This window comes from Ostrinia furnacalis, unplaced genomic scaffold (assembly GCF_004193835.3).
Source record: "Ostrinia furnacalis isolate ACB-3 unplaced genomic scaffold, ASM419383v2 OfSCF4792, whole genome shotgun sequence".
NCBI lineage: Eukaryota > Metazoa > Arthropoda > Insecta > Lepidoptera > Crambidae > Ostrinia > Ostrinia furnacalis.
Window position 1 is genome coordinate 168,437 of NW_021135031.1, and position 24,806 is coordinate 193,242.

At 36.1% G+C, this 24,806-nt stretch overlaps 2 protein-coding genes across 4 annotated transcripts in view; one reads left to right on the top strand and one right to left on the bottom strand.

Moving 5' to 3' along the window:
- Positions 1 to 2,315, top strand: part of kay (transcription factor kayak) — a 35,566-nt gene extending 33,251 nt beyond the window's left edge. For all 3 annotated transcript variants that reach the window (XM_028314568.1, XM_028314570.1, XM_028314571.1), the window contains exon 5: positions 1,974 to 2,315. In XM_028314568.1, the coding sequence (XP_028170369.1) occupies positions 1,974 to 2,159 (186 nt within the window). In that variant the 3' untranslated portion in view covers positions 2,160 to 2,315. The remainder of the gene's footprint in view (positions 1 to 1,973) is intronic.
- A 1,016-nt stretch (positions 2,316 to 3,331) lies between these two features.
- Positions 3,332 to 24,806, bottom strand: part of Cadps (calcium-dependent secretion activator 1) — a 49,029-nt gene continuing 27,554 nt past the window's right edge. The window contains exons 6-33 of the mRNA XM_028314573.1: positions 24,588 to 24,755; positions 23,287 to 23,462; positions 22,064 to 22,149; positions 20,593 to 20,601; positions 19,477 to 19,634; positions 19,244 to 19,324; positions 18,858 to 19,027; positions 16,521 to 16,677; positions 16,153 to 16,274; positions 15,922 to 16,066; positions 15,703 to 15,809; positions 15,105 to 15,280; positions 14,662 to 14,700; positions 13,752 to 13,928; positions 13,532 to 13,668; positions 13,197 to 13,387; positions 10,771 to 10,963; positions 10,486 to 10,633; positions 10,290 to 10,402; positions 9,554 to 9,598; positions 8,205 to 8,361; positions 7,770 to 7,911; positions 7,472 to 7,646; positions 7,148 to 7,282; positions 6,129 to 6,259; positions 5,859 to 5,967; positions 4,482 to 4,616; positions 3,332 to 3,502 (exon numbers count right to left, since the gene is read on the bottom strand). Of these exons, the coding sequence (XP_028170374.1) occupies positions 3,332 to 3,502; positions 4,482 to 4,616; positions 5,859 to 5,967; positions 6,129 to 6,259; positions 7,148 to 7,282; positions 7,472 to 7,646; positions 7,770 to 7,911; positions 8,205 to 8,361; positions 9,554 to 9,598; positions 10,290 to 10,402; positions 10,486 to 10,633; positions 10,771 to 10,963; positions 13,197 to 13,387; positions 13,532 to 13,668; positions 13,752 to 13,928; positions 14,662 to 14,700; positions 15,105 to 15,280; positions 15,703 to 15,809; positions 15,922 to 16,066; positions 16,153 to 16,274; positions 16,521 to 16,677; positions 18,858 to 19,027; positions 19,244 to 19,324; positions 19,477 to 19,634; positions 20,593 to 20,601; positions 22,064 to 22,149; positions 23,287 to 23,462; positions 24,588 to 24,755 (3,753 nt within the window). The remainder of the gene's footprint in view (positions 3,503 to 4,481; positions 4,617 to 5,858; positions 5,968 to 6,128; positions 6,260 to 7,147; positions 7,283 to 7,471; positions 7,647 to 7,769; positions 7,912 to 8,204; positions 8,362 to 9,553; positions 9,599 to 10,289; positions 10,403 to 10,485; positions 10,634 to 10,770; positions 10,964 to 13,196; positions 13,388 to 13,531; positions 13,669 to 13,751; positions 13,929 to 14,661; positions 14,701 to 15,104; positions 15,281 to 15,702; positions 15,810 to 15,921; positions 16,067 to 16,152; positions 16,275 to 16,520; positions 16,678 to 18,857; positions 19,028 to 19,243; positions 19,325 to 19,476; positions 19,635 to 20,592; positions 20,602 to 22,063; positions 22,150 to 23,286; positions 23,463 to 24,587; positions 24,756 to 24,806) is intronic.

Genomic DNA, 24,806 nt, shown 5'->3' on the forward strand with positions numbered 1-24,806 from the left:
TGATATACTTTATATTTTGAAAGAAAAGTTGGCAACCCTAGTGTCAGCCCAAAACTCCGCTACAAGAGTGGCGTTGTCTGCAGCATTCATTTATTTTATGCAAATAGGCTGTTACATGACCTAAACTGAACTGTCCTACCAAACTCATTGACAGAGGGACGCCACCATCGTTCAACTTTAAAGTTTCCAACACGGCAAAAATTTGAACCAGCGATCCGGTATTGACGGTGGCGCCCCGCTGTCAATGTCACGGATAGGACAGTTCAATATATTGGGTCTATGCAAGAGTGGCGTTGGCAACAGCATTCATTTATTTTCTACAAATAAGCTGTTACAAAACCCTCTTACACCTTTTATTCGTCCTTAATGACTAGTCAAACGATTCTAAAACTTCAAGTGGCAAAAAACCTAAACTAATAGTAGCGCCCTCCTGTAAATGTCTTAATTAATACGGTGCTCCAACGTGGCAAAAATCAGCTAATAATCCAGTATTGATAGTAGCGCCTTCCTGAAAATGTCATATAGTTCCAAAATACTGAACTGTCCTATCCATGACATTGACAGTGGGGCGCCACCGTCAATACCGGATCGCTGGTTCCGATTTTTGCCATGTTGGAAACCATATAGTTCAACGATGATAGCGCCCCCCTGACATTGAGTTTGGTGGGACAGTTCAGCGTGGGTCATCTATAACTGTTAAAATGTCATAAATGCCATAGTTTGGGAAACCCTGTCCTAAAAGATAACACTCAAATGGTTTTATTTTTAAAGATTTTCAACAATACATACTTAACTCGGTCATTGACATTCGCAAAAACTTAACTTTTCTATATGCCTTATCATTTACAAAAATAAATATAATAATGAGTTTACCTATTTATTTTAATGCATCATCGTTACAAAGCTAGTTATTGTTTTATAATAGTTAATGACTCAGTGTTGAAAAATTGTGACTCATGCATACACACTCGTACCTTACTTATGACACCAACCTTGACCGAAGTCCAATAGATGGTCAAAGATTGAATTTCTGTTTGCATAAGAAAGATGTTTCAACACACTACTACTAAAAAAGAGTTGTGATTGTTTACAAATAACAGCAGATTTTTTGCTATTTGCTATTTATTGTTTGATTTGTGTTTCAAGTATGATTATAATAAAGAGGGGTCTTTACTTTATAGCATCGATTATTTTATTTGTCAATGATGCAACTTCAAATATAGTTGTCTAATACTGAACCCTTCCACCTATGACATTGTCAGGAGTGTGTTACTATTAACTAATTATTAGCTCCGTTTTTTGCCACGTTAGACATTCTTAAAATTTGACATTTACAGGAGGGCGCTACTATCAATACTGCGTTATAAGTTCTGATATTTGCCACTAGACGTTTTATCTACACTAATATTATAAAGAGGAAAACTTTGTTTGTTTGTTTGGTTGTAATGAATAGGCTCAAAAACTACTGGACCATTTTTAAAAATTCTTTCACCATTCGAAAGCTACATTATCCACGAGTAACATAGGCTAAATTTTATTTTGGAAAAAAATAGGGTTCCGTAAAATATGTAGATAATGTAGTCCACGCGCGCGAAGCCGCGGGCGGAAAGCTATCTTTCATATAGCCATTCTTTATAATAAGAACTTCATACCATCAGCAGAAAAAGCGGGTGGTCCTTTTATTTCATGGAACCCTCTAAGCGAGATTTTTACTCCGATTATGATATAGCAAATTGTTGAGTCGCTTTCCTTCATGTACCATCGGCAACAGTGTTAACTATCCATTGCCTGTCATGTCGTCTCGTTCTATCGCAAAGAATCGCCATTTGATTAGAGCGAGAGCAAAAACGGAAATGGATAGTTAACAGTGTGGCCGTGTGTATTTTATGGAACCCTGTAAGCGAGATTTTCACTTTGATTACGTAATAGCAATCTATTTATCGTTTACTTACAAAATGAATCTATTGTTGCAGAACCACAAAATCAAAGCGCTCGCCAACACGGACGCGCCCGGCGTAGAGATCAGCACACCAAGCAACGGGATCCCGTTCAACTTCGACAGCCTGATGGAAGGCGGCACCGGCCTCACGCCCGTCCACCCGCACCCCGCGCCGCGCGCCGCTCTCGCGCCCGACCACGCCAGCCTGGTCAGCCTCTGAGAACACCTCGACGCCGCCTACCCGCTGTTCGCGGCGCTCGACGCGCTCTAGGTGGCGCCACTGACGCGGTAACGCTACCGTTATTTTGAATGTTCGAGTCGCGTTATTTTTGGATTTTTCATCTGTGGTCTGTGATCAGCTGGCTTAGAGCGTAAGCTCAAAAACACCATTTAAAAAATAATATTTATGGTCTGCGACGCCATTTTTAAATTCGGTCAGTTCAGCATCTGTGCTGGACGAGAATCGGATTCGAAATCGTAGCGTGTAGGCGATTATTACGTTTTACCGAAAGTAATGTTAAGCATTTTTAAATGGTATATCTAGTTTTATGCGAGATGACCGTAGTTAGCTATGGGGTTTACCAATAACTAGTCTCGAGGGATTAGATACTTAGGCCTNGCGATTCGATTTTTTGCCGTTTGACTAAGCCTTTTTTGTTATCGACCTCTTTTGCGATTTGTTTATTTGTTTGCGACTGGTTTGCGATGGGTTTGCGATTTTAAAGTGCGTTTTGACTAGACCCGCAGTTCGGCAACGAACTGGCCAATTCGAGGGAAGTTAAATCTAAGTCGCTAGAGTGATGATAACTTTTGGAGCTGGTTGGTAGGCTCAAAAATTTATTAACCCTTTACCTACGGGCCCTTGGAAACCAAAGTCGCCTCTCAATACGGGGTATTTTAACCTATAAAATTGTTTGCTCCAATTTACATCAAGATATTTTTAAAAAGTATTTAAAGTCTTACGGTATTGAAATTTGGAATAAGTATTATATTCTGCACCTAATGTAGTTTCATAATTAGTTTCATAACAAGCGCAGTTTACACTTAATTTGCAATTTTATTGTCTTTTTGTCGTAAACCGTGATTTAGTATTGGCTTTGCCAAAATAACAATAGTTGCCACCCGTATTGAGAAGTGACTTTTGACTTGGCAACTATAGGTGCCTCCCGTAGGTAAGAGGTTAAATTACAAAGCATAATCTGTTGGCAGCCGCCCAGAGATTTGTCTTACAGAGTTGGTTGGTGAAAACAGCCAACATCCCACAAGGTAAACAACCCCGATCTAGTGTAGGGTGAACACCTGAATGCAAGCAACGCAGGACTGGTCGCTGTGATCCTTGGGGAAGTCTTTGTGAACATGTTTTTGTTGAAACAAAACTTCTGCTTGTAATTTTTAAAACAATATGCGGATTATCTCGAATATTCCATACCCAGCGTCCTGTTGAGCCAGCAGCAAGCTGCACGTGGCCTCTTCCGTATGCATGCGCGCAGCCACACCCTGGTAGACCTTCGAGTTCAGCTTGTCATCGATCACGCCTTGCAGCTCGAAGTCGCTGTACATTTTCTGTGGGTGGAAAGCAAGGGAGATCAGTATTGTGGAGAAGGTACCTAAGTACTGCGGCATTTGAAGGTATAGGGTGGTATAGGTGTTTAGTCTGACGTGTTGCCGACGAAACGACTACCTAATCACGAATTTATAGTATAACTAAATAAATATTGTCGATATTTTTTCAATAAACGCAAACATAACTAAACAAAGAAGAAAAATCTATATAAATAAAAATGAATTAATGTTCGTTAGTCAGATTAAAACTCGAGAACGGCTGGGCCGATTGAGCTGATTTTGGTTTTAAAATGTTTGTCGTAGTCCAGCAGGGTAGGTCTAAACGGTGAGCAAATACGCGCGCTATATTGTTTTTCTGTGACAGACAAAAATCCACGCGGGCGAAGCCGCGGGCGGAAAGTTAGTAAAAAATAAAACTCATTGTTTACCTACTCAAAAATAAAAGCGTGTCTGCGAAGCAAATATCAACATTTCCTCTGTGAGAGAGTACAAATACCACCCCGTCGGCTAACTGCGCACCTTGCTGGAATGCGACTCTCAGAGCGTCGATGTGACGTCACGACTGCCAGGTGCGCATTTAACTTGGTTGTATAGTTTAACCACGCTGTATCACGGATCTCACATGATTTACTTGTAACTAATTCTTCAATGTGTAGTCCCTACCCTAAGTCGCCTCTTACGGCACCCATGGGAAGAGTAGGTAGGGGTTGGTGACAAATGTATTCTACTCTGCCGTCACCACACGGGTGTCGTAAGAGGCGACTTAGAGACTACACATCAAACAGAGAACGGGCAGCAGCGCTCTTTGAAAAACATCAATCTTTTAAACTACGATCTCCAACCCGCCTGCCAAGCGTGGAGATTATGGCAAAACCCTCCACTATAGTGGAGGAGGCTCATAGTCCAGCAGTGGACTATAAAGGGCTGTTGATGATGATGATGATGAATTCTTCAATAGAAGTGGTAAAGAAACCCTCACCTTCAACGTGATGGAGAGACAGGCCACCTGCTGCGGATGCAGCGCCGGTCGCTCTATCAGCCAGTTGTGGATCAGCTGCACCTGCACGCCGTACCAGTGCTCGAACAGCTGCAGGATCCAGAGCTCGTCTGTCACCTGAAGAAAGAGGATGATCATCTGCATTAGGTCTAGTCACTAACTGCAGGAGCATAAGAGCAAATTTTATTTATTTATTTATTTATTTATTTTAGGAATTACAAACAAATGTGTTACAGAAATTAACTTATCTACTAGACTTATGTATTATATGTGGTAACACATCCCACTACGTAATCCACATATTGATATATGAAACCATGTAATATAGAGCGAGGCAATTACAATTAAGGTACACCTTATAAACGCGGTGTAGCTCAACACCAAGAAGTAATTAATATTATGTTCAGACTTTTAATTATTAATTTTGTTCTGTTTTTTTTTTCATTTAATTTATCTTAATTTATAAATGGTCGTATCGTCCGCCTCTACAATCGACGTGAACGCCTCAACGTGACCACAAGTGCTATTCCATGTACGTTCTCTACAGGGTGTCCCATAATGGGTGAATCAAACTGATAGGGGTGCTCTACTATTGTACTATCCCGAAAAATATGAAAAAAAGAAAATAAAGCGCTTAAGGAAACAAAAAAATTTTTTTTTTAAAAGTGAAAATAAATCAGCTTTGCCTAAGTATCTGGCTATAATTGCTGCGTTTGGAGTTTATTTGTACTTTTTTCTTAGTAATAATAATTGTACATGATCGCTTCGTATATCTTAAACAAACTTTTGAAAATAATGACTACATTTCGAGTTTAGAGCACTTTATTTAAAAAAAATTCCGAACTCAAAAATTTTTTCATATTTTTTTGGGATAGTCCATTAGTAGAGCTACCTCCCCTAGCAGTTTGATTCACCCATTCTGGGACACCCTGTATAAGTTACTAGTAACAATGGAGGCTTTGGATTACAGCTCCAGGATCAAAAGCTCGTCTGTCACCTGAAGAAGGGGGATCATCATCAGGAAAATAATTGGGATTTGGCTTACACGTTCCTCCTGGCCAGGAGGGTTGGGGAGACCTGTGTTTCTCTCGTCAATAATTGTCTGAATGAGTCGCCTCCTATTTATTTAGGGATACCTCTCAAAAGGGAATGTGTCTTGATGATATTATCCTATTTGCCTTGGTTAACATCGCTCACAAGGTGGACCGACGACCTCATAAAGATAGCAGGAAGGCGCTGGATGCAGGCCGTTACCAACCGATCATTATGGAAATCATTGGGGAGGCTTATATGTTCAGCAGTGGACGTCCTTCGGCTGATATGATGATGATGATGATGAACATCGTTCATGTTTCTTACCTTCGATCTAATTTGGTCCATAGAGTTCCTCATAAAGTTAACGTAACCCTGGCCGATGTCCTTGCCGGAGCCGGATACGTTGGCTATCGTGAGAATAGATCCGATAAGGCTGAAAAAGTGGTAAAAAGTGTAACATTAAATTCACTCACAGTAACTGTAGCTAGCTACTCAACATTTTTAAGACTTACCGAGTACAGTATTACACACAAGGTAGATTTAAAATCATCATTAATCATTGGTTTACCTAAAATCATTATTTTTGCCACTTACCTTCCCTCATCGAACCTCGCAATTTTAGCCAACGTAGCCTCAAGCACTGCAGAGAGCCTGGTGGTCATGCCTGTAGCCATCGCTTGCAGACACGACTCGATCTGTGCATCCATTTTGGTATGATACTGATACTGAGGAAAAAAACAACCGACGTATTTAAACTGATCTATGGCATTGTACGAGATGAAGAAAGAGCTACTGAGAAAGAGGACAAGAAGACTTTAGCACTACGACAAGCTGTAACCTGGTTGTAAGTTCACAGAAAAGTGTTGCCAATGTGTTGGTGTCTAGTTTTCAAGAGAAGAAGTGTTCAATTTCAAGACTTACACTCAGGATAGTGGTGCAATCTTTACAGATAGTGCTTGTGGTGAATGTCATGAGTGGGACCTAACGCAGTTGCGATGCCGATCTTGAGCTCCCCACCACGAAAGCCGCCATGCCAATCTCCATTTTCGAATGGATACACTTCGTCGTTGATAGCATGACTCGTGCAAAGAAATGATTGTATGTAATGTGTTTATGAGTATGGTATGTTTGCATATGAGTGCGTTCTACTGCAGATTTTCTAATCAAATCGAGGGATATGTTGTTGTTTGCTAAGTTTATAAATGCGTAGTGTTTAATAGAGTTATAAAACTGTGCTGTAATGTGGTTAAATGTTTGTTTTTAAGACTTTAGCGAGCTTTATGAAAGTCTAAATACAAAAACAAAAGTTACGTATACAGAAAGTTACCCAGCCATCAATGTTATCTGTAAAATCACATTCACCACTGGATAACGTTTTGTAACGTAACGGTTCAAACATCTGTCGAGGATCGAGTCATGCCATCACGGAAGTTCCAAATTGATGTAACAATTCTAATAGAAACCCAAAAATATTTTGCATAACGTTAAAATCTAATTCGCCATTATTGCTCACATAATTGGTAATTTTTCGGCAATGATGGCGCTGTTTTCAACAGAAAGTAACGTGGCTGATCGACCTCCCAACTACCTATCCTTATCCTATAATGTCTTACTATATCCACCCCTTCAACGGCGCACAGCTTGAGGGCTTGGTTCTTCGCGTCCAGAGCTACATTGACCATCGCACAAGTCTCCGCGGGAAGAATGTAATCCGTTGACATGAAGGTGATGCTCTTCTTTAGCCAGGACTGGAATCAAAAGAAGACTTGGAAATTAGATGGGGAACAGATTTTTCGATGCTTTTCTAAAGATTTCATAAATGATGCTAAGTTGAACTTGATAAACAACCTAGATTCTGTGGAGATTTTAAGCATCGTCTAGAATAGCGTTGCCCTATATTTCTTTTTATCTTTTACTACTATCACTCTCCTAATCACCTGGAAGGATGCTTCTGTCCTCTGGATGCACGTCTCCATCATGTCACTGGCCATCAGCTTCAGCCTTTGCTCCAAATGCGACCTAAACTCTGGTTCTGGCCAGTGCAGGTCTCGGATGAAGCACTGCAATGCATCTAACTTCCAGAACAACTCTTCACTGGTTGCACACCCATTTCTGAAGAAAAGGAATTAGATTCATATTAGTTTGCTATTGTTTATTTCAAGATTCTAGCTCTGTAGATAATCAAAAGAATTATTGTTTGGTCTTTTTAATTATATGAGTGAAAAAAAAAAATACCCTTTGATCTCCCATCGTTCTTTCTCGAAGCCTTTGTGAAGTGACTGAGCTATGGATGACTCCATGAGGTCCACATATCGGACAACCAAGGGAGCGAAAGTGTCTCGCAAGTGCTCATGGAACCGACCACCTTTCAAGTTTTCTGTAAACAATGTTTGCATATTATACCGACAGTTCCTTAGACTAGAAAAGACTCATTCAAAACAGTTTCAAAAATTTTTGTACATAATCACAATTTATGTGCTAAGCCACAACAAGGGCTCTCGCGGAAGACCAATTTCTTGACATGCCCTTACGAGCATGTCAGGATAAATGCTGAGCGTTTTGTGTTGTTATTGTTTTTAATTTGTACTTACTGTGTTCAATAAAGTCTATTTCTTTCTTTCTTTCTATTTATGGCAGAATTTTGTAACTGAATATTATTTAAATACTAACCATCAGTCCTGAGATAGTCGTTCAAGATCTGGAACAGCGGGAAAGAGTCCCAGGTGTCAGGCGGCTGTTCTGCTAGCACCCGGTCCATATCTACTCCGAACAGCGCCCAGAAGATCTCGGCATGCTCTACCAACAGCTCTGAGAACCACGCGAACGCCTGCACAGAAAAGTTGCAACGTGATTGGGCTATGAAGATGCGTGGCAAAAAAATGCCGATTGGCATCACTAAGGTGACTGGCAAAGCAAATGCTTAAGTTAGGTTTTTGAATTTGGAAAAAGTGATTATGTAAATCAAGGTTTATATTGACGATATCTTCATAATGCACGAGACACAGGAGGACATTCATTAAAAAGACAAAAATATTCAAAATGACATAAGATGACTTGGAATGTTGCAATGAGAAAACTTTAGGTAATTTATTTAGTACTTTATTGTATTGATTGGGAAATAAAATCATTCATTAAATTAAGAATTCATGGTCAACTTACCTTATACAATTTTTACAAAAATAGTTGCAAGTACAGCTATGTTGTATTCGCAACTACTTTGTTTCAATACAAAAATTCTAGATCAACATAATGTAAACTCGTAAAGGGTTCATGCAACAAACTCACAATCAAATAAAGTACAAAAGCACTATCTACTTATTATGTTTGATTTGGTGATTGAAATTTGAGAAGCTGTAAATACTTGAAAAATTGTGTTTGTCTGATTTTTATGTTGTTCAGTATGTGAGTTATGTCACATTATTTTGATGTTACAGGTGTGTGTTTTAATAAAACACCTACAATTGACTACTTTACAATTATGTCCAGCGAGTGCAAGCATAGAATTGATACTAAAGTAATAAATGAGCTTCTACTAAAGCAAAACTCTTTGTAATGTGCTCGATGTATGTGTCAATCCTACAATGTAGTGTTTATTCGATTGTAAAATGTAAATAATGTTGTAGTGGGCTTACAAAAATTATGGAGTAGACTGATTGAGAATTTAACACTTTTCATTATGCAATAATTTTAATGCTCTGCCAATTGTTGTTATGAGATAATCGAAAAACGTTTTTAAGAAAAATTTGGAAAAATTTAGCCTATAATGAAAAGTTTGGGTCGTAACATGGATCATCACACCAAAATTGACTATTCTCAATTGGAATCCATGCAGCTTAGTCCCAGAATTCTAACAACTAAGCATTTTGCTCAAGCGCGTGTTGAACTATAGGGACTTTGATTCGAGTCTACTCCGCACAAAACTTGTGATCAAACCAATCAGGTGAAGTATGATCAAGATCGAGTGTGACAAATAACAAGTGATTTGATCAGCCGAGCAATCAACAGATTTAAGTATTTACATTTTCTTGACCTTCCGGTCTTGGTTCCGTTTTTGTGTTATACACCTGCGGAGAAATAAAAATACAATAGAAGAGAACCAAATGTTACAGAGTTATCCTGCGTATAACAAACGTCGTAAAGTGAATATTCCAAAATTAAACTGCATATTCGCTTAACGACTAAGCAATAAAATGTATAGTTCAGGAAAATAAAATGTTTTGGTTGGATTCTATAATAATTGGAAGAGCACGCAACGAATACACAAATTATATTAATAAGTATTTAAGACAAATTACTCTTTTCCGCTGTGTACTTACTTGAATATAATAAATTGACATCAAAAGTAACATTTTTAGATGCTGAGAAGACTGAGTCTTCTCAAGCTGGTATCGATGTCAGTTTATTATAATATATATTTAAAGGCCTCATCAAAATAGCGAAAGAAGAGTAGGGTGCTATTCCAGTGAACATTGATCATAATTACCAGAACTTTTCAGGACAATCTAATAATTTTGAATATTATTTTCATTACTATGCAGGAAAAGCTATTTTTTTATTATCGAGAAAGTTTAAAAAAGTTCTGATAAAACAAAAACCACGACATTTAAGATCGACAAACGATAATTAGGTAAATCAAAATTTTGGAGCAAGAATCTTTGGGTTTTATTCATCGCCAAATCCAAAGTGAAAATCGACCAAAGCTTTGCTCCAACATTTTTTCCTTTGATGTAGATTGTATAGTTTTATCTAATTTACCTCTGCGTAATGCTCTTCATTCTGTTGCAAAAGATCTACGCAAAGTTCAGCCAAATGTATTAGATCCTCTAGCTTTTTCGCTGGTGTTACCATTGTTTCTCCTCTCAAATCCTCTGCAAATTTGATACATCGAAATTTAAAATTCTTGCAATAGGATCAAGATATGAATTTCAACTTCAATTGACTGATCAGTTACCTTCAATATTAGCTTTCTGACTAAGCTGTGAGTAATTTAACAAGGCTGCATTTTCGAGACTGGTCTGTATCATCGCTCTCACTTCTTCAGGAGCTACTGGAGTAACCACATCTTTCATCAGAACACGCTCAAGGAGCGAAAGTGTTGACTGAAACGAAACATCGTTTTTACAAACAGAATCTTGGTTTGAATTATCTTTTCTAATTCTTGAGCAATTGTTTATATTACTTGGCAGGTCTTTCTCGAAAAGTCTTGCTATAATGTTAAGTATTTCAAGTTCTGTACCTTCAAAGCGCCTTCCGGCCTCCCGAATGGGAAAGCATATCTAAAGTTCGTGATCTGATGCTGCAGCAATGCCTTCAAACGTTCCTTGATCTCCGCGAACTTCTCTTTCTCTTGGACCGTGATGCTTCCCACGCCGTCAGGCCTGCCAGGCAACGTGGCAGTACTGTGAACCACTTCGACCGTGGGGCTTACTCTAGTAAGGGCACAAGCGGGATTAGGGTGGACTAGGGAGTTAGCAGATTTTGATCTTTTGAGATCTCAAATTTTGTTTGTTTTATAGAGTGATTTGACCTTATTTTTTAAAAGAACAAAATTGTAACAGATTTTCACAATCAATCAGTAATCCGTTTCCTTCTAAAGTATGAAGAGAGACTGCGAAAAGATAAGTTTTCTGTCATAATACGACGATTTCATTCAAGTATTTCTTTCTAAAAATTATTTGAATTGAATTCACAAGTTTACTGATACTTTATTTCCATGTCGTCATGAACGTGGTCTAATGTAAGTCGACCTCGACGCAACATGTTACAGTTACAGGCAAATTGTGAACTACTTTCTGCCATTCAATTAAAGACTTGCTCATTTGGTTGGATAAGCCTTAGCTAATCCACTATTTGTTAATAAACTTATTTGTTAGGTAATTATATTTGTATTAGAATAATGGCATAGTCATAAATAAAATCGAATCACTCTTTCAGAAAGCCAAATAACTTTAATGAAACTTTTATTTTGTTAAGTCGCCAACTCCGCAAGTCCGGAGAAAGAAAATATTAATATAGGTAAGCAAAGGTAGAGTTAGTATTAAGCACACTTATGCATAACCGCAATAAGAATATAGGGGAAGTCGATTATAGTCCAGGGGCTAAAGATTCCATTTAGAAGCAAACATGACAGTACGTGGTGCACTGAGGCTTATGTGAGACATTTAACTGATTTGGCAACTGCGCTTGGTAACACAAATTCTAAGAAAAATAATAATCCTATACATGAGAAAATAAAAGTTAAGATACTTAGGGACTCTGTCAAAGAGCGAGCGTCAGTTTCGTGAAATATTAGTGAGACGGACATAGCGTTAAACAGAGTCTTGAAGAAGAACTCAAAATTTTTGTACATGGAAATATAATGAAAATGTTTTTGTTTTCAGTCACTGATAACAAACCACTTTTAATTCAATAGCAGAATAGATTGCTGTATAGTACGAGTTTAAACATCACAAAATTTTAATAATATTACACAAATCGATTAACGTCTTTTGAAAGTTGTTGTGTATCAGCCACTGAAACCTTACTACAAGAAATGACATGATAGATGAAGGAACATCAAATTTAACATCAATTAACACGACACTGAATACTGATGCTGTGATTCAATTATTTATATTAGAACAGTCACCCTAGACAGCTTTGAATGTCAAATGATAAACCTTAAACAGCAAAAAATAAATTTGAAATTGATTCATAGACCATTCTAAAGAGACAAAGTTGTGGATCGAATCCCACCTGAGTTAATCCCTCTCTCATTTTGAGTGTTCAACAAATCAATTTTACATTTATTTATCTATTGCTTAAAGTTATTGAGAATGAAATTCAAAGTGGCCCAAGGTGACCCTACGTGTATGAAAGCATATTAATCGAAGCTGACGTATATTAATTACAAAATTTAACATCGATATTTAAATTGAAGATACATTAAATCCTATTCCCACCGATGATTCGTGAATAATGAAAAAGGCGTTTGTAATGTTACGTAATGGAAGCACAACAAAAGCCAAAATGTCAACAAAACAAACAAAACTAAAACTTTACAATACTTTTTACTGTAACCAAACGCAGTTGCCCCTCTAACCATTCATTTACACCAAATCATTCAAGAATAACACCAAAACTATTTAAATACTAGAATATTTGGACATACCTTTTAAATCTAAGGGTATGATGTTATAGGACAAGAATATCTTCAAGTCAAAAAGGATCATAACAAAATTACTTAAGACTACAAATTTTATATGGGGCATAAAATGTATTACAATTTAAATTGTATTTCGTGCATGTGTGAACTAAACTGGGTCTACATAATAATAAATAAATATTATAGTGAAAATTTTTCGATCTTCATCATTTTCAGTACTATTAATTATTCAGTTCTAGTACTTCTAGTATTGATCTCCTTTAAACATTGATCACCTTTCATAATATTATTATTTCTATGATTCTTACTACCCCATCAATAAAGTTTGAATCACATCATTAATTTATCACAGTTTCATAAAAAGTGATTTGCAATGTCTTCGGACTTTATAACAGTATACTTTTTATTTAACCTTTTCTAAAGTATTTATCTGGATCTAAATTCATCCAAGACCCAAGAGATAGTTAAATATTTTATTTATTGGTATTATTTTTCTGTATTTACAGAGATATACTAACCTGTTTCCATGGACGTGGCTGGCGCAGAAGGCAAAGGAATAATGCATCAATGTCGGGTCCACAGTCTGCTGGCCACTTTCCGCTACATCCAGAAGGTCTGAGAGGTAACAGAGATGCCGGTAGCAACCTCTTACTCCGTATCTAGCACAGTACTCGTCTAGTACAAATACTTGACCAGGGGAGAACCATCCCTGAAAGAAAGTTGTGACGTCAATACGCAATAAAATGTTTCAGAATTAAGATACATGATCCCAAAATTTCTAAAATCCTTATAAAACTAAAGAGTTGTCCAAAAATTTTTAGTAGTCATGTAAAATTTTCAAAAAATTACTTACCAATGAACAATAGGGATCCACAAGTCGGTACTTCAATGTTTGAGACTGTAGCATCGAAAACAACTGATGGTGGTCAAATTGACACGGATCTGCTTGAATATAATCCTCCATGCCATGTTTCCGAGCTTTATCTGCGTCTGGAATTAATTAGAGATCATTAATTTTAACATCTCTACCTTCATCTGAGTCTGAAGTAACAAAAAGTTTAATTTTATCCTACCTCCCATAATTTTGTGATGTGTATCAGACGTCGTAGGCGGTGTCGGTTTATGACTCTGTCCTGTAGCTCTGTACAAGGCCATTACCCACAGATGGCATTCATTCTCATCAGTCACACCCATCAGTACTGATTCTCCATCTCTGACTGCATTCATGAAGTATTTCGCACCTTCCAGCTCTGAATCAAAGTTTGTTTTCCCATGAGTCACGTTAAAGTTGAGTTGAATAAACAAATTGTAATTTTTGTAGGCCTTTTTAGCTAGATGGTGAAATGTCGAAGGCAAGACTACTCAGGCTTCATGTTGAAGGTCTAGACGATCCATAATGCATGTAGTGTTCCAGAAGATACATTTACAAAGACTTTGAAAGGGTCAAGAGAAGTTATAGAAACCAGTATTAATGCATTAGGTCCACCAGGTTACAATTAACATTGACAGCCATTAGCAGGGGGGACAGAGTTTCAAAGACATGCAAAAGATTCAGGGGCAGGTAATAGATTGACAACGTTTAACGTAAAATTTCTTCTATTGAGCAAGTTTGCCAATTCGGATTTAAAATTTTAGATCTGTGTATAACTTTACCATACTTAATTTTTTTAGGTAAAATACTTCGTCTAAACAATTTTCTAAATAATTTAAACTTTGGTACTATAAATAAATCTGTTTTATCAGATCAAAGCCAAGTTTAAGGAATTTATTATTTTAGGAAGTTCTTCATGAATTTAGATAATTTTGAAATGCTCATTCACTGTAATTTTTATCTTCTTTGATAGCATTTATGAGAGCATTGCGAACTATGGCTCTATAGAAGCAGATTTTCTTTTTTATAATAGCTGTCCTAAATGGAAGTATGAAAGATCTATTACCAGTTCTACAGCCTACTCCTACTAAATATCAAAACATGTTTCTTACCTATTTGTTTGCTCTTACCTTGTCCTACGATCAGCTGTGCTGTAAAATTCGAGAAAGTAATAAAAGTATTAGAAATCGTGCAATGAAGATTACTATGAACTTAACAATAAATTATTAAGTATAAGCTATGCTAAAAATTTTGGAAGAGGCAATAAACCTATGATGAAAACACATAAAAGCATTCGTTATTACATCCTTCAGCGAGAACGAAGGCGTTCTGAAAATCATAATGATTTACTCGTTAATTTCTATCTAACATAATGACGTTATGGTAATAAATTCGGAGATTAATCTTAATCCTATAATTTCAGTATATTACAAATATAATTTCCCGTGAATTTCAACATCGCTCTAGAACATAGGGTTCAAATTGTGTGAGCATTGATACTGATCTAAATTCCAACCTATCTGTTTGATATGACAAAAGGTATAAAACATCCTACCACTGGCCAGTTCGATATAGTCCACAGTGAACCCATCCAGTTGCATCATCTCAGCAGGCTCGGACTTCTTGTCCTTGTACGAGCATAACGCGAAAGTGTACTGGCTCACTTGGACGAGCACCATGTATCTGCGCTTCCATTTGCGCCAGACGTTTTTGCCGATGACGTGGAGGTAGCTGAAAATAATAGTGAAGTAGTAACAGCAACCAAACCAACATTGCCACTTAAATGCCAGTTATTGTGGAAATCCGCGAAAAGTACCTGGCAAGTGAAGTCCCTACTGTAACAAGTAGAAAATATTATTTTATAAGTCACAATGGCGGGAATTCGAGTCAAGAGTTCTAAGTCCAGGCATTAAAAATGACTCATGACGTGTGGGCTGAGTGTGAGTAGTGAGCGCGTTTAGAAAATGTATGAAAATTTTAGTTTTTGAACGTTTCCCGCTAAGGGCGCTGTACAATCCGTCATACAGTTAACGTCATTTTTAGTAAGCGCGTTTAATAAAAAAACGAGTGTTTTCTTGTATTGCCAATAGGTTTTAGGTTTTGATCTTGTTTAAAATGTGCTTGTTTGTTTTGTCTATCTTACTCTAACTTACCCACAATGCTTCATGTTCAATGGTTTGTCCATTCGACACGCAATTTTGATCCTTAGATCCTGATCTGGCAAGTTCTTTGGAACTGTCATTCTATGCCATTCCGGTACCTGTAAGATCACATAAAATTCCTTTTTGAGATCCATAATTGTATGGAGAAATTACGTCAATTAGAAAATGTCACGAAAAAGTAATTATGATCAAAATAGCTTTAATATTTACCTTACTAGATAATGGTGTTGGTCTGAGCACTACTTTCCCTAGTTCCTTGTCTTCCAAAGCTAACACTCCAGGATTTTCTGTGTACAATTTAACTTTAACGGCAGGGAGGGGTTGTGTTGTACTAAAGTCTCCTTGGGTATCCCACCTAGGATAAATAATTGCATTTTCATTAACATGATGTCCTTCTTCATTTTCATTGTAATTAGAAACATATAAAAAATTTTTGCTTACATGGGTTTGGAGGCCTCTGCTTGGTCAGTCTGCAATTTGTCTCCCCCTTCCACTTCCATTGTACAATAAACTATTCGATTAGGAGCTAATGATTTTAGACCTTTTACTTCCATCACAACCACCTATAACGTAATTTGCATTAATTCTGTGTATGTTAGTAACAAGATTAGTAATATAAAGAAGACATCTAAAGAAGAAGATAGTATTTTTCATGAAACAAAAAGATACGTTTGGAGAATAGATAAACTGCAAGGAAACGATGGTTTAATCCTCAAATTTAAGCTGATGAACACAGAATTTTGAGTGTCGTAATAAAGAGTTTTCGGATCCGTTTGGTTTTGTTCATCATGTGCATTCCGAAACATTACCTCAATTTGGAACGTCAGAACGACGTCCATTTTCGTGAGCTGTGTATCCACATCACCACCATCAGCTTCGCCGGTCAGCTTGTTGGCCAGAGACCCCTGAGATCTGAAACACAGCTGCTTACTCAGCCTTGGGCTCGGGTCGGGTCCGGCATTCGATCTGATCACCATAACCGATAAAAATCCACCACCAGTTAAGCCAATTTTAGAAATCACCAATTCCGAAGCAAAACATTAAAAATTTAACAATACAAATAATTTTAGAGAAAGATTTTAGTATGAATTTTAAGACAACAATTAAAAGAAATGTTATTGAAATACAAGATCAAAATTAGACCATCACAATTGAATAAAATATTATAAACATTAATAAACACGACACAAAAGATACAATAATGAGCGATTGAATTTTAGAATTACAAGGTAAATTTAAAGGTAGATGTGGTGTTAAGGTATTCAATAATTTTACAGGAGAGGTTTATTTAAATACAGGATTAACAATGCCCCAAGCAATTGGTTTGGCCAGACAATTATTTAAATGGATACAAATGGTGGCATACATATTGAACCATCACCGATACCAAGAATGATTAAGCATGACAAAGGGAAATATTACAAAGTTTCTGGTAAATACAGCTAACTCTACTACTACTCAAAACTCATCAGATGCTTCAATTACAGGATTTTAGAAATTGCCATGTTTTATTATAGGTTTGACATCTGATGAACTTGGAGTTTTGGTTCTAAGTGTAGTTTGTGATTAGTAAAATAGTGATGAATGGCTAAAAGTCAATAAACAGCTTATAAAAGTTTTGTTCATTGACGTTTGTGATATTAGTAAGTACTTAAATAGTGGTTATAAAGCGAAGCCCTTCTTAAGCTCGAAGCGAATATTTTTAATCGAACCTATTTTATTTCTAATAAACAATTATTAAGGATCGAAGGAAGAGTAGGAAAGTAAAATAAGATAGATATTTAAATAAATAGGGTTAAGTGATAAGCTGTGGATATTCAAAGCCTGTTAATAAAAGCTCTCATTTAAATTTCTAGTATCTCAAAATTAGTTTCGCAATTTCGTCTACATTTCAAATCTATAATCGCTAAGCTATCTTGCTTAAAGTGTTTTAGCTTGTACTATGTTCGTAAAATCCTCATCTACATTATTAAAAAGTAAGCTTATAAAATCTTTAGGCTGTGTTGTGAAAGCTTAATATCCTCTGTTGTCATGAGTGTTATTTATTTCAAGACCACTGGCTTCATCTACGTTGGATTCTCGAGCGCACTAGCAGTAGTTACATTTCTAATTTCTACTTGTGGTCTAACTATGACAACTTAAGGATTGATAGTAGGTATTTTCAGGCCAGGTGTAGGGTCCCTCTACACAAGTCTCAAAACACGTGCTCAATTATCAATTTTGTACTCATTACTTGTACTTCCTTTAGTCCAGTTATGTGCCAGGGGCAGAAAACCAAATTAGAAATAAACAAGTGTAAAATGGTAGTGGATCTGGATGGTCGTCTATTTACTATTTTTGGTGTATGACTATGACTGATGGGAATTGTAATATTTATTCGCAACTCACATGCGTTTTACTGGTTTTGGATAATGATTTATAAAAGGAAACGACGCTACATCCAGTCCAAAGAACACAACAGTCTAAGTGCAATAGAGAGAGAACAGAAATATAGAACAGTAGACAGATAGTTCCCTAAACGTTTTAAAATATTCTGTTGCATTAGAATTTTGTAAATTAATATTTTTGCAACACACAAATTACTAGAAGGAAGCAATACTGAAGTTTTCATTTTGTTATTTTCAATCTAAACATGATCATAACTTTAAATATTTTAGAATACGGTTACATTCAGAAATTTTGCTTCCAACTAAGAGCTGAACATTGACTTAAGACTGACCAGTGATGATGAATATCAAAGCTAGTCAAGTATACCAAACTACATTACAAAATATTATAAGATAATAATTATTATTCGATAACGTTTTAATCATCACTGCTCAATCTATAGCATCAGACATTGAACACACAAAATACATGATAACGATGTTAGACACAACATCAAACTTAGTTTGTCCAACACCAAGCATAAATATTGTCAATTTCTTTATCCAAACTACATAGTTATCAAAAAATACATCCATGCTCTTGCAATTTGCTTTGCAAAGACTGATTTTTAGATCATAATTATATAACTTTATAGTATTTATAGCCAATTATATTAATCATAGACATAAGCAAAAGTCTTTTGTCAAAACTTGCTTTGATTAAATACTTTAATTTAAAATTAGTGTTTACCTACTTTATGGTAAAAAATGGAAACTGACCTGTGATTATACCGCTTGATTTTGTGAAGGCCGTATTTGGAGTCGGCACCGCCCTTGGACACAGGCAGTGACTCCAAATTGGCCATAAGCAGGTTGATTGATGACTTCAACTCTTCCACGTAGAGCGATTCCATTTCTTTCAAGACAAACTTCGGCATCAATTTTCGATTCTGCAAAAAGATAATTTTACAATTCATTAACCAAGTTATGAAATTCTAAATCATCATCATCATTTTCAGCCTCAGGACGTCCATTAAACATAGGCCTCCCCCAATGATTTCCATGTTGATCGGTTGGTTGGTAGCGGTAATTCTGAATTAAATAAAAGAACTTCTATGTTTCAAACGTGCTTATAATGCAATAGTGATGAAAAGATGAAGTTATACCTTTTCCATTTCGTTCACTTTCTGCATTCTTCCATCAAGTTCTCTTCTGATGGCTGCAGCCTGTTCATCTGCTGAATCGAGCTGTAAAATGCAATTTTTACTAGTAATATTTTCATTATCTCTTCAGATGCGTGGACTGCTCCATTTCAAATAAAGAATTTTGAGCTAGTTATTAAAGTATACCAATAGCTGAGACAAATATCAGTCGCAAGAGTATGCTACAGAATACTTACAAGTAACGCGTTAAACAGCAACTGATGTTCAAACTTCTTCACCCCCAGGATCTGTTGAAACATATCGTAGAGCTGTTCCTTGCTGAGGATGCACTCCGCGTTTAAGCTCTGCTGTTGAGCCCTCGATGGTCTTTTGGACTCGTCGTCTCCGGGAATGCCTATGGTCAAAGGGATTCATATTAGCTACCTATCTGGATGACATTCTTATGGAGGCTAAGGATACGGCATTGCAAGTAGGGCGTTTCATAAAATAAATAATGGTGGCGTGTGTTGATTTATAATCTGTCTTTCAAATGTGTTTAAACAGAATATTAATATGTGTCAACAGTTCAAAAATTGTTTTATTGACAAAAATAATTATTATGGTGAAGATTGCTTAATGTGCTGCTGATTCAAAAATAATCCAAAGTTCTAATCTTTTTTTTATAGAAAAAAACGGCATGGAAATGTTAAAAAATATAATAAGAAATGTAAAAAAGTGTTATAAAGGTGTATTTTAACAATTATTTTAAAGAATCAAAAATTTTAAACAGCTTTTAAACGTATATTTTTATGTAACCATCAAAAATAGTTATTAGCACATCCTTTCACTTTACCTGTTTAATGCTGCCATATTAATTAAAATTATTAAGCGAGCGTAAACAAATTTTGTAAACATGCAGGGTTGGAATATTTTGTAACTTTAAAGGGGGCTTTAGATTATGGCTTACCTGCTACCTTTATTTTAAAAAAGTAGGAATGTAAAAGATTTTACCACACTTAAAATACCTCCTCCTTAATAACTTTTAATCATTATTGCAATAAAGTTTTATATGCATAAAAAGAAGCTTATAATTATTTGCATTGAATATAAAACTGAGAATATTATTAGAGATAAAGCACAGTAAGAACATTACATAGCCGAAAACCAAGATTTCGTTAAAAATATAATAAAAAAGGTATATTGGCTCGTCGTGACATTTAAAAACGGTGGTGATGTCTTGGTTTTCAACAAAAAAGTAGGTACCTGTAGATACAAAATAGACAATAGCATTGCAACACTAACATCAACCAAGCAAGAGCACATGACAGAAGCATACAAAATGAAGAAATAGGAAACCATGGGCCGAGTGATACCTGTTATTCCTGTAGGGGTGTGTAAGAGAGACATGTCGTGAGAGAAAGGGAGAGAAACACAGACAGTGAGAGAGATGCAGGCGACATAAATTTATATTAACACTTATCAAATCAGAAGTGGTACTATGCTATACAAACTCACTGATTTCAGTATATGCTTGGAATTCGTGGTTCTAAAGATTCAGTGTGACTTTAAAGTTTCTGGGTTTGAGTAGGTAAATGAGTTCATCAACATGTATCGCTACTGATTCAAGTTCTTCTACGTTTGTGACAGCCACATCAACAAAAGTTTGATGATTATTATCAATTTCATTTTACATACTAATTCCTTCCAATTTATTGAAATATAATTTTGATTTTTTGACAAGTCCATTGATAACCATCTAACTTTCCATTAGGTATGATATTGTAACATTAATTCATTACTTAAAAACTGTTTAATGCAATCACGTATAATTAAAACTGAGCGACTGCTCAATATAGTATATAATATTACTAAAAAATATAGCATCAGTATACTGAAGTTTAATCCTTCTGAATATTTAAACTTGATGTCACAATTTCATTTCCACAACTATTCTCAATCATGGACCATTTTACTTAAAAATCGATGCAGTCATTAGCACTTGAAAGGAATTTAATGTATTGTGTATTTATTTTAAACCCATTACTATGTACATCAGAGTATTTTGAGTAGAGTTCCATGTATTGTATGAACGTTCTCACATTTACTACTGAGCACACTGATTTTTTATTGTCACACACATTCAAAGGCTTGCAACACTCAAGCGTTAAATGCGTCAACACTGCAACATGCTTCTTTATCATTGTTAAGAACATTCGGTTCGACGTCAGCTAGACCTTTTGGAATGGCAACCAGTGCTTCTGTAATTTAATTTATGAAAACATCTAAAAAGTAAATTTCTAAAAAGTTTGACATTGCATTAACAATTTCTAACACTGTTAGAATCTCATTGATTTTTTTTATTTATGTCATGTTGTATTATTTAAGAATGATATACCTACCTATTTGGGTATATTCATCAACAGCCCTTTACAGTCCACTGCTGGACTATGAGCCTCCTCCACTATAGTGGAGGGTTTTGCCATAATCCCCACGCTGGGCAGGCGGGTTGGAGATCGCAGTTTAAAAGATTGATGTTTTTCAGAGAGCGCTGCTGCCCGTTCTCTGTTTGATGTGTGGACCCTAAGTCGCCTCTTACGACACCCGCGGGAAGAGTAGGGGTTGGTGACAAATGTATTCTACTCTGCCGTCACCACACGGCAATTGGGTATATTATTAGGATCTATTTTTGATTTGATTTCATCATTGTTTACAAAGAAGAAAATTATTTATTTCTAGACATCACTAATAATTTTAAGAACATCAATTTTTTCATTTGCTTTTCAGTGTTTGCCTTCCACAAGTCTAGCTTCAGTCAGTACAAAGGAAGTTATTGCAAGAACTCACCTGTACCCTTCATTATACAATCAAACTTAGCCAGCCACGACGTTAGCACTGTTTCTTTACTTAATCCGTCAATTTCTGGCAAAGACCTGAAACATTCAATGATTTATAAATAATTAACTTTTTAAAAAAATAAAACCGACTTCAAATGCGTGAACACAAAAAAAAACTAAAAATTGAATATATTGCGTATAAAAAAGTTCATCCCCAATTTTCCACCCTTGGGGGTGAAATATTTTCTTCAAATTCTCATGAAACCACCCTTTTGATAATACCTATTCAACAAAAAAATAATCGTTCAAATTGATTTATAATCGGCGGAGATATTGCGTATAAAAAAGTTCATCCCCAATTTTCCACCCTTGGGGATTGATTTTTCTATTATTAAATTTAAATGGGACCACCCTTGAGGTATTACCTATACGCAGAAAAAAAATTTGTTCAAATCGGTTCATAATTGGCGGAGTTATCGCGTAACAAACATAGAAAAAAAAAAAACATACGGGTCGAATTGAGAACCTCCTCCTTTTTTGAAGTCGGTTGAAAAGAACAAAATGTTCAAAGTGACATGAACAATTTGAAGAAGTAGCTACCTATTAGGTCTACCTTGTACAAATATTAATGTTGAAAGTTACCCAACATTGATTATAAAATCCACGATGAAAGCGTTGTTAATTAAACATTTTCATGGCTAACTTAAATAGTTTCTAAACCTTTCATTAAGTATCTGGTCATCTAGTTGTTCTATAAAGTAATTATGGATTATCAAAATACTTAGTAACAATCATTGTTAAGAATTTAACTTCATTAATACTGCACCGCTAAACCTATAGCCAAACTCTGTGAACTCGAATAATTTGATTAAGAGCTTTGAATCTTCTATCAATGAAAAGCTTCCAAACAAAAGATTTAATTGAAGTATCGGTAAATTCCATGAACATTCTTTATTATTTGGCTATGCACTAAGTATTTTTAAACTATGCTTGAGTCCTTTGTTATTTTCAACTGACTCCTAAATAGGTTCCAAACTCCACTGTATTTTTTAAAAGTGTCTATTCGACACTTACCTCCTTACTAATAAAAAGTTACACAGTTGTTTAACACTGTTTTAAAATGACATTTCCATACTAAACGTTACTTTATAACACTGTTCAACGAGTGTGTAAGTTTTATTAGTAAGGGGGTTACAATGTTTCCTAAAATTCTAGCAAAATGATTTTTCCAACCTGACTCTCTTCTCGATGTTGTTCCTGAAGACCTCCCGGAAGTCGTGGTGGGAGCAGGCCCCTGACTTTACCATCTGCTCCACCCGCTCAGACTTCAGGAACACATCGTGGTACGACTGGACTGCGTTCTGGAAGGCCTCGTCTGCCAGGATTTGGGTCTCGCCTTTGAGGAACGCCTGGGGGAGAAAGATGAGGTCCAATTTAATGATCTTCTGTTTTAGGAGTTGAAACATCATGGGAAGTCTTGAAAACACAGAGATTGTTTTCACGGAACTATGCCTATCTTTCGTTCTTGCACTGCAACTCCTGCGTAGCCAGGACATTTGACCAGTTATAAAACCCAATCAGTGAAGGTCAAGTTTATTCCGGGGGAAAGTTACACTGTCATTGGATCCCCTATGAAATTAATTAAAGGAAGAATCAAAGGAAAACATAGAAGAAATTCGAAGTTAAGGGTCGACTTCCCTAAATGATTTCAGTGTTTATGAAATTACTTGTACCAAACCAATAGTGATCAATGTAATTACCTATTTCCTATTCTATAATAAAGAAAACTGCTAAGTTGTCTAACGATTACCACAAAACCGTAAGACCTAATTGTATTAAATGAACATAATTACAATATAACATTATTAAGCGAATTTTCTTTTAATAGATTTGTGTACTTAAGTAATTAAATAAAGCTTCGTGAAACGCAGCTTTATACAACTTAGAATGGTCCTTTGTTTTATTAAACTTGTTATAAACTGCTTTGAATAGAATACGAGTACAAGTTTATTACATTGTGCTGGAGAAACCATTTCTTACCTAACCTACTTTATTAAGTTTGTCTCCAGTTATTTTAAAACCGCCTTTTATGGTTTCTAGGTATTGTACATTCAATATCGATTTGATTTATTATTAGGTCGACCACTGCAGTACACTGGGTCTTTCATCCACCCCGGGGAATATTTTGATGTCCGATAATGTCCCCTTTTTCACTTTTCCATTTTCCGGAGATGACTAGGCGACTTTTCATAAAAATACAAAAATATCTTATCAATCAAAACAGATGTATTGAAATTGACTTCCCGAATCAATTTAAAGACATTATCACTTACTTTATAAGACCAATTAGCGTTGAGTCTAGGGTTGCCAGGTCCAAAACTCTGTGCTTCATCACGGCCGCACAGGCCCGACAAGACCGTAAAAAGCCAAACCCACCCACCCACACACAAACACCTGGCAACCCTAGTTGTAGTAGTATGAGTGTCGCATGAGAAAGTACGATTTGTTTTATTTTTTCTAGTAACTATACATACTTGGAACCTCGCTTGTATGGTCTCCAGCTGATGCGGTGTGAGCTTGGTATGCCTTCTCGTCATGTCCGTGGGTTGTTTTGCGTTGAACGGGTGCGCGACACATCTCGACACAAAGACATAGAGCTGCAACCGACGCTTTTTGTCCTCTTCTAGCTTTTCCATCTTCTCCTGGTCAGAGAAAGACAGGTATTTAGTATTATAGAACAAAATTATTTACTT